The sequence below is a fragment of the Ovis canadensis genome, chromosome 16, assembly GCF_042477335.2.
Source record: "Ovis canadensis isolate MfBH-ARS-UI-01 breed Bighorn chromosome 16, ARS-UI_OviCan_v2, whole genome shotgun sequence".
NCBI classification, from domain to species: domain Eukaryota; kingdom Metazoa; phylum Chordata; class Mammalia; order Artiodactyla; family Bovidae; genus Ovis; species Ovis canadensis.
Window position 1 is genome coordinate 27,465,550 of NC_091260.1, and position 14,995 is coordinate 27,480,544.

The 14,995-nt window shown below is 38.6% G+C and overlaps 1 protein-coding gene across 1 annotated transcript in view; it reads right to left on the bottom strand.

Moving 5' to 3' along the window:
- The window catches only part of CWC27 (CWC27 spliceosome associated cyclophilin), a 255,917-nt gene that overhangs the window by 28,272 nt on the left and 212,650 nt on the right, over positions 1-14,995 (bottom strand). The window contains exons 12-13 of the mRNA XM_069556311.1: positions 12,653-12,762; positions 3,824-3,927 (exon numbers count right to left, since the gene is read on the bottom strand). Coding sequence (XP_069412412.1) covers positions 3,824-3,927; positions 12,653-12,762 — 214 coding nt within the window. The remainder of the gene's footprint in view (positions 1-3,823; positions 3,928-12,652; positions 12,763-14,995) is intronic.

Here is a 14,995-nt window from a genome sequence, read left to right on the forward strand (position 1 = left end):
TGTGGCCTGCCAGGCTCCTCTGTCCATGGGATTCTCTAGGCAAGAATACTAGTGGGTTGCCATTTTCTTCTCCAATTTACTTAAGGCAACCATTGCAATTGTTAGTGTTTTCCTATTCTTATATTACTGTATATTGTATGTACTAACGGAAAGTGGCGAAGGGGAGAGAGAGAAAAAGGGATGAAGGCAGATAGACATTTATACTGTTTATTATTTTATTATGTATATTTGTTGTGAAGTTTTATGTTAATAATCTGGAAAGAAGTTTCAATGGAACACAGTAATGAATAGTTAATGTTCACAAGACTGCAGTCTATTCTCATAGACTTAATTTTTTTCCCTTTTCTTGGAATGCTAATTTTGTTGTATAAGGAGCAGGTGGCTTTCTCTTTTTTTATAAGTCTCCCTACAGCCTTGTCAGACACAACTCTCAAAACTTTTTTGGGAGCTAACCAAGCTTCATGAACTAAACTCAAAATGGCATATGGACTTCATCTACATGGTCATACAAATCCTTTGGCTGATTACTCCTGCTATGTATCTAATTGGTTTTATAAAATCCATGTCTGAAGTTGGTTTCTATATCTAGACGAGTATGTGATGTTATAGGATGTAGGATGGGAAGAAGGAATGTCATGGCAAAGAGGTTCCTTTAGGTGCTACACTAGAATCTGGTGCCCGTCAATACCACTATCAAATATTGGCAGTATATATCCTAACAAAGGAAGAATGCTAATCGTTTTGAGTGAAAAATTTCTATCATGCATTTCAGCTTAGATCTACTAATAACACTTTCTTAAATGCCTTGTTAGACAGTGAAATCTGGGAATAATTATCAAACACCATATACGGTGTTTACAATAGAATCATATTTCTTTTCTTTCTCTCCCCTTCCCACTTTTTTTTTGCATAAAAAGTAGAACGCAGCTGAATGGTACCCAAATGTCTGTTGTATACCATGCCAATACAGCAGCTCGGCCAAAAATGCGAATAGAACAGTTTGCCAAGTAAAAGAAAACATAACAAATTGGTAATGGTTTCTATCTCGACAGAAAATGAAAATGATCCCTCAATGTGTGGTCACTCATGCGGACACATAAAAATGTCTTAGAAGCAATCATTTTACCTCAGATAACAGACCCTGACAGTGTAGTACAGCACTGGCTGACTTTCACTTCTTAGAAAAGTGGCAAGCGTGACCTACAAAACCGTCTGGGAACCATGTAATTTATGCATAACACACATGCATATGCCATGCACTCATAATATTTGCTATAAATCATTCTGAATATAAGACATCTTTTCCTAGTGGAATATATTTTATAAGAGATGATCTAAATCACCAGGGATTTGATAAAGCTGAACTGGTTTATTTATGAACAGAAGTGATGCCATTGCTTATCAGGTTATAAAATTTCAATAGTTTACACCACAATAGAAAGGCAGTAGATAAGAGCTCCAGATATTTTAATTAGATGTTAGATTAACAAAATACAAAATTGTGTAGGTATATAGTGTAGACTTCTGACTTTCTGGTTGCTGCTGCTGCTTCTAAGTCACTTCAATCGTGTCTGACTCTGTGTGACCCCACAGACAGCAACCTACCAGGCTCCTCTGTCCCTGGGATTCTCCAGGCAAGAACACTGGAGTGGGTTGCCATTTCCTTCTCCAATGCATCAAAGTGAAAAGTGAAAGTGAAGTCTCTCAGTCTTGTCCGACTCTTCACAACCTCATGGACTGCAGCCTACCAGGCTCCTCCGCCCATGGGGTTTTCCAGGCAAGAGTACTGGAGTGGGGTGCCATTGCCTTCTCCAGACTTTCTGCTTAGGTGACTGTAATTGGAAGCAGAAAGGAACCCCTTGAAAGACCTGGTAATGGTTCCTTTATCCTAATCCCTCTTCCTTTACCACTTATTTTTGTTTTCTAGCTGGAGAACTAGCCAATATCATTGACCTGTGATTATTACCCCCGCCACCCCCAATCTGGTGAAGTTTTCCCGTTTGTTTTAACTTTCTAATTGAGGGTGTTAGAATATTGATTGTATTATGAAATCACCTCAAAAATAAAAATGACCCTTTCAAAAACACTAATTGATATCTGATGCTAATGAGGGATTCAAAATGAGAGGATATGGAACCAAGGGACCAGGAAGAACCTTGGGAAGTTAAATGGTCTTGCCAAGTTGAAAGTAAATTTGAATCCTGTGGGTTATGAGTTTCAAATGAAATTTCTGGGTTTAAATTTGTTGGTGACTTTCCTGTTCAATAAAAAAGGACTTAAATGGCTTATAAAAAGGTTAAAAAAACTTATTGGGCATCAAACTGCTCTTACAAAACACCATCTTGATGAGTTAAGTGTAAATGAATCAGAAACACATGGATCATATTTCCTTAAAAAATGCATATGGATTCAAAAATAAGAGGAAGAGGACTTGGCAAAACATTTTTGTGTGTGTGGTGGCTGAACCCAAAACATTTGAAAGATATTTTGAGACATTCAAGGAATCCAAAATAAAACTAAACCTGTCCAGTCATATAAAAAACCAGAAAGTTCTGTGCAATGTGCATTTATCTCTATGGGTCACTCACCACTCACTGAGCCTTCACCTTTGGCAAAGAACTATGGGATAAGCCAGCTTCTGTCTTAAGCAACTTTGAATTTAAGTATAAACAAATACACATAAGCAATAGAAACCTATTAAAAGAGACTTAGGGTTTTACAAACATTGGCATCCTAACCCAAATCATACAGAAATTATAGACTGAGAAATACACAAGTGCTTTCAGGATCGTAGGGTAGATAAGATTTATCCTATTCAACTCATCATCACCTGGTCCTTTGGATTAAAGTTAGATATAGTTGCAGAGTCTTACTTGCTTAAATGTTTTCTTAGTAAGTGTTTTTATGTCCTTTTAAATGTGTGTTCCAGCCCTCTTTCCTCCACCCTCTAGATTTGTGAGTGTTCAACAAATCTTGCTGACTGGTTTCCTGGAGCATGGGAGTGCTGAACAGTGTTTTGAAATGGGGGAGAGATGCTGTTTGGCAGAGGGGAGTGAGGCTGTGATTCTGGGTTGGGGTAATGGCACACTGTGACAGTTTAGAGGCTCCAGAGAGTGAGTCATGTGTGGGGGTGACCCACTGGCTTGCTTGAAGCAACGTGCCTGAGCCAGGGTGTCGTGGGAGGTGGAGGCAGTTAGGTGTGGGGAGGCCTAATATACTACATGTGAAGTCAACTGGAGGACAGAGGAGAATGATAAGAGAAAGCACAATTCTTTTTCTTCCCCCTCCAGTATAGGATAAAGTGCTAAGCACAGGACATTAATCCCTTTATTTCTTATCAGTGTCTTTAAAAGCTGAAAAATATCCAAAGATAAAAATGAGTTAACTGTGTATGTATTGCTAGGATCCAGAAGATCATAAATTTGAAGAGGAACTTAGTAGGATTATGAAATGGACTAATGAGTTCTAAAGTGTTTGTGCGAAAGGGTAAAAAAATTAATGATTCAGAATCTTTTAAGACTGTTTTCTCGTTGTTAAATGTGAGTCTTATCTTTCCCACGATATTAGAAAATTATTTAGGGCAAGGATAGTGTCATATATTTCCTGTGTATATTCTACTGGATAATACAATAGTGGGAATACACAAAGCATTATGCTTATTGAACTGAAATGGAGTAAAAGGAGGTTGAGACCATATAAGATGAGGATATAATCGAATGTAAAGTCTGAAAAAAAAAAAGATGCTATAATAGAACTGTTTTAATAGTGTCTCTGCTCTGAGTCCATTTGTTCATAGTTAATATAAAGAAATCAAAGGCCTTACCATCCTTCATCATCTTCTACTTCTGTTTCAGAAATTTCATTTTCAGGAGTTTCAGCAATTGCTTGAGTGAGTTTAGATTTAAACTGGTTCAGCAGCGCAAGAGTCTGAAATAACAATTAGGACTGCTAAACATCCTGATAAGGGTAAATATAATTTCAAAAGAGACACTCAAATTTGGTAGAAGAGAAAATATCCTTCCATAAAACAATTTTCTCTAACTTTGAAGGAAAATAACAAAACTGCCCTCCAATTATAACCATGACTGATATTTACAAACCTTGACATTGCCCTGTTTGTATTTGCACTAACATTTTCCCCCAGGAATATGTGACTATTTCTCATTTGGGGGATATAAACTTGTTTATATAGAAGACATTTAAAGTTTAAAATGCATGCTTACTAAGAGCTAAGTTTTGAGGGTATACAAAATAGGGAGTATTAATACTTCACTAAGACATGTGAAATCAAAAACAAAACACCAACAACAAACAGCACTTTTCACTGAACAAATTTCCAAAAATGTAAAGATGTCGATGTTGGGAAAGGTGAAATGAAAGAACACATTAATTGTTGGAAGGTGGGTAAACTGGAGTGACATCTTTGGAAAGTTTTTTATACGTCTCAGAAACAGTAAATGCTCATTGTCTTTGGTTCAATAATTCCAATCCTGGGAATACATGCAGAAAGAGAGTCTGAAGCACTGTGAATGGCTCATGCAAAAGATGAGCACTGCGGCAGTGCTCATACGAGTGGAAAAGGAGATGCTAAATGTCCACTTATAAGACAATAGATGAATTTGGTGAAAAGCAGTGACTGTATGATTGCACTGTTATTGAAACTATATTCAGGAAGTAGTCTATTGTTAAGTGAAAGAAGTAGGATATAATGATCACGTTGAGTATATTTTTATAAAAAAGGGACCAGTCCTCTGATTTTTTTTTTTTTGACTCCCATGCCCTTTACAGGTAAGAGGAAACAACAAGTGCCTGAAATATTAATCATACTGTCTCCAGCTATACCTTAACAATTTGTTTCAGAATTTGAGCAGAGAAATCAGAAAAAAAAAATTATTCTACAGTTTTAGAAGGTACATAATTGTGAAATGGGATAAAGTACCACCTGTCTAAAAAAAAAAAAAAATCAAGTTTCTAATTAAGACAATGGCGCACTGAATTCAGTACTGAAATATAGTTGACCCCTAAACAGCATAAGGGCACCCACCCTCTGAGCAGTTGAAAATCCGCCCTCTCTCTACTTCTGTGGTTATGCAACCATTCATGGTTAGTCCAGGACTGTAGTATATATTTATTGAAAGAAATTTGAGTATAAGTGGACCCATGAAGTTCAAAGCTGTGTTGCTCAAGGGCTAACTGTACTTACATTTACAAGGGAAAACGTGTAATAGTTCAATGTGTGAAAAACAAATATAATAGTCATGGTAACTTGGAGGCTCCAGAATGTACCTAAAATATCATTAAGACCACAGTTTATGAAAAAATTTAGTAGGTGTTGGTGGCCTAGAACCTAGGCTCGCTAAGACAGGTGGTGTCAAAATAACTACAAGAAACAAAGGAAATTATTGTTAAAAAATGATAGGGAAAAGTGCCTTATATGTTTTTGTAAGATTTAATGCCTACATAGACAATAGCTGAAAATATACACATTACCACAGTTGCTGAATGAGATGAGTTTTAATGAAAAACTATAAATTCCTATAGAATATCCTCATAAGCATTTAAGGGCTGCTAGTGAGTTAGGGTTTAGATATTTTATTTGTTTCTAAAGTAGTAATTAAAGGATTAAGCACTTCAAACAATGTTAATAAAGAAAACATCCTTTGTTTTAAAACCTTATTCATTAAAAAAAAAACCCATTCTGCCTTCACACTTTTATTGTATTTGCTTTATAATAAGGAAATAAATTATTGTGGAAATATCAGAAAACACAGACAAGCAAAATAAAAATATCTACTATCCCACCACTAAGAATTAGTAGCCACTGTGGACAGCTGGTATATATCCTACAGGGGTTCCTGTTCGTGTGTGTGTATATGTGTATGTGTTTATATATTTATATATTTCAAAAACACATATCTCTACATGCATGTATCTACAAACATGTATCTCTATCACTTAAAAGCAAACCCCATCAATTTTTAATGGTGGGTTTTCACAAATTTGGAAATGTCTTCTCTGGGGACATAAATAAAAATGAAAACAAAGGAGACATCTTAGTGGAATGATTTTAAAACTTCCTAGAAAATTACTAGACATGGATCTTATTCTTTCGAGGTGAAAGTGGCAAGACAGTCTGTTTTTAGAGCCAACTAACGTGATACCGGCATTTGCTCAGAGCAGAGCTGGGACTACGACAAGCAAAAAATACCCTCGTGGCCTTTCTTTTTGTTGTTCAGTCACCAAGTCATGCGTGACTCTTAGTGACTCCATGGACTACAGCAGGCCAGGCTCCCCTGTTCTCTCTATCTTCTACCTAGAGTTTGCTTCGATTCATGTCCACTGAGTCAGTGATGCTATCTAACCATCTTATTCCCTGCAGCCCCTCTTCTCCTTTTGCTGTCAGCTTTCCTCAGCATCAGGGTCTTTTCCAGTGGGCTCTTTGCATCAAGTGGTGAAAATACTGGAGCTTCAGCTTCAACATCAGTCCTTCCAGTAAATATTCAACATCAGTCCTTCTAGTGAATATTCAACATCAGTCCTTCCAGGGTTGATTTTCTTTAGGACTGACTGGTTTGATCTCTTTGCAGTCCAAGGGACTCTTAAGAGTCTTCTCCAGCACCACAATTCAAAAGCATCAATTCTTTGGTGCTCAGCCTTTTTTATTGTCCAGTTCTCACATCTATACATGACAGCTGGCAAAACCATACCTTTGACCATACAGACCATTGTTGGGAAAGTGATGTCTCTGTTTTTTAATATGTTGTCTAGATTTGTCCTAGCTTTTCTTCCAAGGAGCAAGCTTCTTTTAATTTCATGGCTGCAGTCACTGTCCACAGTGATTTTGGAGCCCAAGAAAATAAAATTTGTTACTACTTCCGCTTTTTCCCCTTCTATTTGCCATGAAGTGATGGGAGTGAATGCCATGATCTTCGTTTTTTGAATGCTGAGTTTCAAGCCAGCTTTTTCACTCTCCTCTTTTACCTTCATCAAGACTCTCTTTAGTTCCTCTTCACTTTCTGCCATTAGAGTAATATCATCTGCATATCTGCAGTTGTTGATATCTCTCCCAACAACCTTGATTCTAGCTTGTAATTCATCCAGCATGGCATTTCATATGATGTATTCTGCATATAAGTTAAATAAGCAAGGTGACAATATACAGTCTTGCTGTACTCCTTTCCCAATTTTGAACCAGTCCGCTGTTCCATGTAAGGTTCTAACTGTTGCTTCTTGACCTGCAGATAGGTTTCTCTGGAGACAAGTAAGGTGGTATTCCCAGACAAATAAGTCTGGTATTCCCAACTCTTTAAGAATTGTCCACAGTTTGATGTGATCCACACAGTCAAAAGATTTAGTTTAGTCAGTGAAGCAGAAGTAGATGTTTTTCTGGAACTTGCTTGCTTTCTCCATGATCCAATGAATGTTGGTGATCTCATCTCTGGTTCCTGTGTCTCTTCGAAACCCAGCTTGTAAACCTGGAAGTTCCTGGTTCATATACTGCTGAAGCCTAGCTTGAAGGATTTTGAGCATTACCTTGCTAGCATGTGAAATGAGTGCAAATGTGCAGTAGCTTGAACATTCTTTGGCATTGTCTTTCTTTGGGATTGGAATGAAAACTGACCTTTACCAGTCCCGTGGCCACTGCTGAGTTCTCCAAATTTTCTGACATATTCAGTGCAGCATTTCACATTCAGCATACCAGTCAATTTCACAACATTATCTTTTGGGATTTGAAATAGCTCAGCTGGAATTCCATCACCTCCACTAGCTCTGTTTGTAGTAATGTTTCCTAAGGTCCACTTGACTTCACACTCCAGGATGTCCAGCTCTAGGTGAGTGACCATACTGTTGCGGTTCAGCTCAGTTCAGTTCTGTCTGTCAACTCTTTGCGACACCATGGACTGCAGGATGCCAGGCTTCCATGTCCATCACCAACTCCCAGAGCTTGCTCAAACTCATGTCCATCTAGTTGGTGATGTCATCCAACCATCTCATCCTGTCATCCCCTTCTCCTCCTGCTTCAATCTTTCTAAGCATCAGGGTCTTTTCCAATAAATCAGTTCTTTGCATCAGGTGGCCAAAGGATTGGAGCTTCAGCTTCAACATCAGTCCTTCCAATGAATATTCAGGACTGATTTCCTTTAGGAATGACTGGTTGCATCTTCTTGCAGTCCAAGGGACTCTCAAGAGTCTTCTCCAACACCACAGTTCAAAAGCATCAATTCTTTGGCACTCAGCTTTCTTTAAGGTCCAACTCTCACATTCATACATGACTACTGGAAAAATCATAGCTTTGACTAGACAGACCTTTGTTGGTAAAGTGGTATCTTCTGATTTTTAGTATGCTGTCTAGGTTGGTGATGGCTTTTCTTCCAAGGAGCAAGCGTCTTTTAATTTCATGGCAGCAGTTACCATCTGCAGTGATTTTGGAGCCCCCAAAAAAGAAAGTCTGTCACTGTTTCCTTTGTTTCCCCACCAATTTGCCATTAAGTGATGGGACCAGATGCCGTGATCTTAGTTTTTTGAATGCTGAGTTTTAAGCCAGTTTTTTCACTCTCTCACTTTCATCAAGAGGCTCTTTAGTTTCTCTTTGCTTTCTGCCATATGGGTGGTGTCATCTGCATATCTGAGGTTATTGATATTTCTCCTGGCAATCTTGATTCCATCTTGTGCTTCATCCAGTCAGGCATTTTGCATGATGTATCCTGCATATAAGTTAAAATAAGCAAAGTGACAATATACAGCCTTGACGTAGTCCTTTCGCAATTTGGAACCAGTCCATTGTTCCATGTCTGGTTCTATCTGTTGCTTCTTGACCTCCATACAGATTTCCAGAAGGCAGGTCAGGTGGTCTGAGAGTATTCTCCACTCTAAGAATTGTCCACAGTTTGTTGTGATCTATACAGCCAAGGCTTTAGAGTAGTCAATGAAGCAGAAGTAGATGTTGTTTGGGGATTCTCTTGCTTTTTCTGTGATCCAGCGGATGTTGGCAATTTCACCTCTGGCTCCTCTACCTTTTCTAAAACCAGCTTGAGCACCTGGAAGGTCTCAGTTCACATACTGTTGAAGCCTGTCTTGGAGAATTTTGAGCATTACTTTGCTAGCATGTGAGATGGGTGCAATTGTGTGGTAGTTTGAGCATTCTTTAGCATTGCCTTTCTTTGGGATTGGAATGAAAACTGACCTTTTCTAGTCTTGTGGCCACTGCTGAGTTTTCCAAATTTGCTGGCATATTGAATGCAGCACTTTCACAGCATCATCTTTTAGGATTTGAAACAGCTCAGCTGGGATTCCATCACCTCCCCTAGCTTTGTTTGCAGTGCTGCTTCCTAAAGCCCACTTGACTTTGCATTACAGGATGTCTGAGGTGAGTGACCGCACCACCATGATTATCTGGGTCATGAAGATCTTTTTGGTATAGTTCTTCTGTGTATTCTTGACACCTGTTCTTAATATCTTCTGCTTCTGTTAGGTCCATGCCGTTTTCGTCCTTTATTGAGCCCATCTTTGCATGAAATGTTCCCTTGGTATCTCTAGTCTTTCCCATCCTATTGTGCTCCTTTATTTCTTTGCACTTATCTCTGAGAAAGTCTTTCCTATCTCTCCTTGCTATTCTTTGGAACTCTGCATTCAGATGGATATATCTTTCCTCTTCTTCTTTGCCTTTAGCCTCTCTTCTTTTCTCAGTTATTTGTAAAGCCTCCTCAGACAACCGTTTTGCCTTTTTGCATTTTCTTTTTGGGGATGGTCTTGATCACTGCCTCTTGTACAATGTTACAAACCTCTGTTCACAGTTCTTCAGGCATTCTCTCTATCCAACCTAATCCCTTGAATCTATTTGTCACTTCCACTGTATAACTGTAAGGGATTTAATTTAGGTGATACCTGAATGGTCTAGTGGTTTTCCCTATTTTCTTCAATTTAAGTCTGAATTTTGCAATAAGGAGTTTATGATCTGAGCCACAGTCAGCTCCCGGTCTTGCTTTTGCTGACTGTATAGTGCTTCTCCATCTTCAGCTGCCAAGAATATAATCAGTCTGATTTCAGTATTGACCATCTGGTGATGTCCATGTGTAGAGTCATCTCTTGTGCTGTTGTGGTTATCTGGTCATTAGGACATCTTTTTTTGTGGTTATCTGGGTCAGTAAGACATACACAGTTCTTCTGTGTATCTGTGACCCTTTTTCTTAACCTCTTCTGCTTCTGTTAGGTCCTTGCCATTTCTGTCCTTTATTGAGCCGATCTTTGCATGAAATGTTCCCTTGATGACTCCAATTTTCTTGAAGAGATTTCTAGTCCTTTCCATTCTACTGTTTTCCTCTATTTCTTTGCACTGTTCATTTATAAAGGCTTTATCTCTCTTTGCCATTCTCTGGACCTCTGCATTTGGTTGGCCTTTCTAAACATTTCCTATTTTCAAGATTGGACTTTCTCTAGTTGCATTTGAAAGGCAAGACAGATACTAGCCAAAAAAGCAGACACTGTGGAAAGAAATGGAAGAAAACAGGATCTGCATGGAGGTATTAATGTTTGGCATCCAGAGGAATCAGTCTCCCGGCTCCCGCAGGAGGAATAAAGGACTAACCACTAGCCGCATTCTCTTCAGCACAGAGTGGGCCTTCCAGCTGTGTTGATGAAGAAGATGTGTTGACGGCACCTCCCCTGGTAGACCTTTTGCACACATGTGTATACAAGGGTCTCTCAAATGGCCTTTGCTCCTCCAGTCCTGCCCTGGGTCCTCTACTCTCTATACAGCAACCAGGCTGGAGGGATCTTCCCAAACTGCAAATGAGATTATAATACCTTCTTTCTTTGATGTCTCCCCACTGCTTTTAGGGTAAATCTCAACTCCTTCATATGGCTCAAAAATATCTTGTGTGAACTGGCTCCTGCTTACCTCTCCAGCCTCATCTCTTTCTTTCTCTTAGTTTAAGTTCCAGTCATACTTCACATCTTTTAGTTTTTTGCAAAGAGGTTAAAGAATTCTCATATAGTATTCATGTATCTTCTCTGTAACCCTCAAGCTGACAAATCATTTTCTCAGGGAAGCCTTTCCGGATTCTTATGCCGTATTAGGTCCTACTGTGATACATTTACATAATTTCCTGTATCTAACCTGTCATAATGCTCATACCCTTTTATTGGTATTACTTGTTTAACTGCCTTTTTTTCCAGATAGCTCAGAGAAGATAGGGATGTTTCTGCCTCGTTTACCACCAATTACAGTGATTAGGACATGGTAGATTTTTAATAATTATTTCCTAGGAGGAAGAAAGAGAAATGCAAGAATAACAGTGATCCTTAACATCTTTTGGTAATACATTCAGAGGACTTTGTGACTCCATGAAAACAAGTTAATAAAGCACTTTTCTTAATTTCATTTGATGTGCCATTTCTTTTGAAAATTGCACATAAGTTAGTTCTCTGTAATTATAATAACCTATACCTGAATTCTCGTTGAATTTTCCCTATGATTATTTTCACGCTAGGCACTGATGCATGATCTTCCTTACCAGTAATTAGGTGTCATTTATAATACAGTTCTTGATTAGATTAATTTATTCAAACAGGCCTGGGCTTTTTAATTTACTTTTATTTTGCCCGTTTTATTTATATGCCTAAAATGATGTGTTCTCATATATATATGGCAGCACCAAATATAAGTAATTTTGGTCTGCCCCCTAGCTTTTCAACATAAAGGGCTTCTCAAGGGATCCATCTCACCAAGTGCCAAGTGCTGCATCGTGTTGACTCCCAAGTTGTTGAGCTAACCTCCTCTCTTTTTTATTCTTGATTTCTGACAATCTTTTGTTATATTACTAGCTAAAGATTCAGGAATTACTTTCAGTAAAGAGAGTTTTGCAATATTGTTTATGGTAGAAGTTAACTAGCAGACCAAGTGCCTTATTTATAGGCAGTGTACTATTTCAAGTGAAGTTGGCTAGCCAGCAGGTGAGATGCTGAGCCCTTCATCATTTATAATTATGGTCTCATAATATTCACTTAGCGAAGATTCTATCTGAGTATCTGGTAATATGTGGTTTTACCAGGTTCCTGTGTTTAATTAGGGAGGACTTCGCCGGAGGCTCAGACGGAAAAGAATCTCCTGGCAATGAGGGAGACCTGGGTCAATTCCTGCGTCAGGAAGATCCCCTAGTATACCAGGTCTATACCAGGTGCCCATGATTTAAGGCTTCCCAGGTGGCGCTCATGGTAAAGAACCCACCTGCCAATGCGGAGACAGAGAGAGATCTGAGATCAATCCCTGGATGAGGAAGATCCCCTGGAGGAGGGCATGGCAACCCATTCCAGTATTCCTGCCTAGAGAATCCCTTGGACAGAGGAGTCTGGCAGGCTACAGTGCATGGGGTCACAAAGAGCTGGACACGACTGAAGTGACTTAGCATTCATGCACAAAGTTAAAATCTGAAAGTCTCAGGCTTTATACCTTTCTATCTGGAAAGAACTCTATCATCTGGATCTTAGCTTGAATGGCCAAGGTCCTGGTCACTTCACCGTATCTAATATATCCTTTTTCATTTTTAAGACATAATGTTTTGTCTCATGTATAATCAAAATAGGTTCTGTTAACAACTCCTGCATACAATTAAAAGGCAATGAATTGCATATGGATTCTGGTTTGTGAAGTTACCTGGTCTTCCCGGGAAGTTCCCGTCTTGGCCTGCTGCTTCCTCAAAGCTTCATACTTTTGCTTTTCTCGCCTGTATTCTGCAACAGCACCATCCGGAGCAGCTTCTTCCTCTGAGGAATAATAGACTAGTTTTAGAATAAACACTAAAAAGGCTGTATGGATTCATATTGAAGTCTGTGAATGTCTACTGCTGAAGAGGAGGTCAGAACCTGGGACTGGTTTTCCTCCATTAAAAAAAAAAAAAAACTCAACAAACAAACCAATAAACTCTACAAGCTCCACAATGATTTCCTAGATTAGAAAGTGATTGATGTTAATTAAACAATCAATTTTAATGTCTTTATTTTATACTGCACTATTATAGTTGTTCTCCACTTGTAATTATTTGACTATAAAGTCACCTATGTCACCTTTGAAATAAGATAGTCCTAAAATTCAGCAATACCATTTCATATTGTTCTTTTGCCTTACAAGATATAATCCTTCAATATTGGTTGATTTTCCAATTACTTGCTATTTCTGCTTCCTAGTTAAAACAATAACCAAACAACAACAAACAACTTCAATTTAATAGCATCATAAAATATAAATATATCTAACAAAATATCAGGAAAGTTGCCCAGAAGCAGATAAAAGTAACTTTTACTAAATTAGAAATGAGAATAAAAAAATGGATTTGATCCTGCAATAAATTCCATACAAAGACTAGTTAACATCTGGGTTCACAGAAAACAGTGTTGCCTCAAAAAAAAAAAAAGGTACCAATATTTTAAAATACTTACATTTATATATATTAATGAAAACTTGTGACTTAAGAAAAAAAAACCTATATCTTCTCATCTTTGCAAACCAAGATGAGCCAGTTGTAATCAAGAATATGAAAAACGGTTCTACTCAAGCCTTGGTTTGTTGCTTGCCTCTTTGTTACCTAGTTTGAGAAGCATAATTAATGTGTAATATATTAATAATCAGCCATTTTGTTCAAGAGATTATCTAGTTTAAAAAAAATGTGTGAACCAAGAAACAAGGAGTCTTCTTATGGTTACCTGATATGATTTTGATGTCAAGGGTACAAAGATTCAATTATGTGGGATAGGAAGGTTCTGGAGATTTAAGGTACAGCATCATCTCACACACTAGTAAAGTAATGCTCAAAATTCTCCAAGCCAAGCTACAGCAATATGTGAACCGTGAACTTCCAGATGTTCAAGCTGGTTTTAGAAAAGGCAGAGGAATCAGAGATCAAATTGCCAACATCCCCTGGATTACTGAAAAACCAACAGAATTCCAGAAAAACATCTTTTTCTGCTTTATTGATTATGCCAAAGCCTTTGACTGTGTGGATCACAATAAACTGTGGAAAATTCTGAAAGAGATGGGAATACCAGACCACCTGACCTGCCTCTTGAGAAACCGATATGCAGGTCAGGAAGCAACAGTTAGAACTGGACATGGGACAACAGACTGGTTCCAAATAGGAAAAGGAGTACGTCAAGGCTGTATATTGTCACCCTGTTTATTTAACTTACATGCAGAGTACATCATGAGAAACACTGGGCTGGAAGAAGCACAAGCTGGAATCAAGATTGCTGGGAGAAATAACAATAACCTCAGACATGCTGATGACACCACCCTTATGGCAGAAAGTGAAGAGGAACTAAAAAGTCTCTTGATGAAAGTGAAAGAGGAGAGTGAAAAAGTTGGTTTAAAGCTCAACATTCAGAAAACGAAGATCATGGCATCTGGTCCCATCACTTCATGGAAATAGATGGGGAAACAGTGTAAACAGTGTCAGACTTTATTTTTTGAGGCTCCAAAATCACTGCAGATGGTGACTGCAGTCATGAAATTAAAAGACGCTTACTCCTTGGAAGGAAAGTTATGACCAACCTAGATAGCATATTCAAAAGCAGAGACATTACTTTGCCAACAAAGGTCCGTGTAGTCAAGGCTATGGTTTTTCCTGTGGTCATGTATGGATGTGAGAGTTGGACGGTGAAGAAAGCTGAGTGCAGAAGAATTGTTGCTTTTGAACTGTGGTGCTGGAGAAGACTCTTGAGAGTCCCTTGGACTGCAAGGAGATCCAACCAGTCTATCTTAAAGGAGATCAGTCCTGGGTGTTCATTGGAAGGACTGATGTTGAAGTCGAAACTCCAGTACTTTGGCCACCTCATGTGAAGAGTTGACTCATTGGAAAAGACCCTGATGCTGGGAGGGATTGGGGGCAGGAGTAGAAGGGGACGACAGAGGATGAGATGGCTGGATGGCATCACCGACTCGATGGATGTGAGTTTGGGTAAACTCCGGGAGTTGGTGATGGACAGGGAGGCCTGGCGTGCTGCG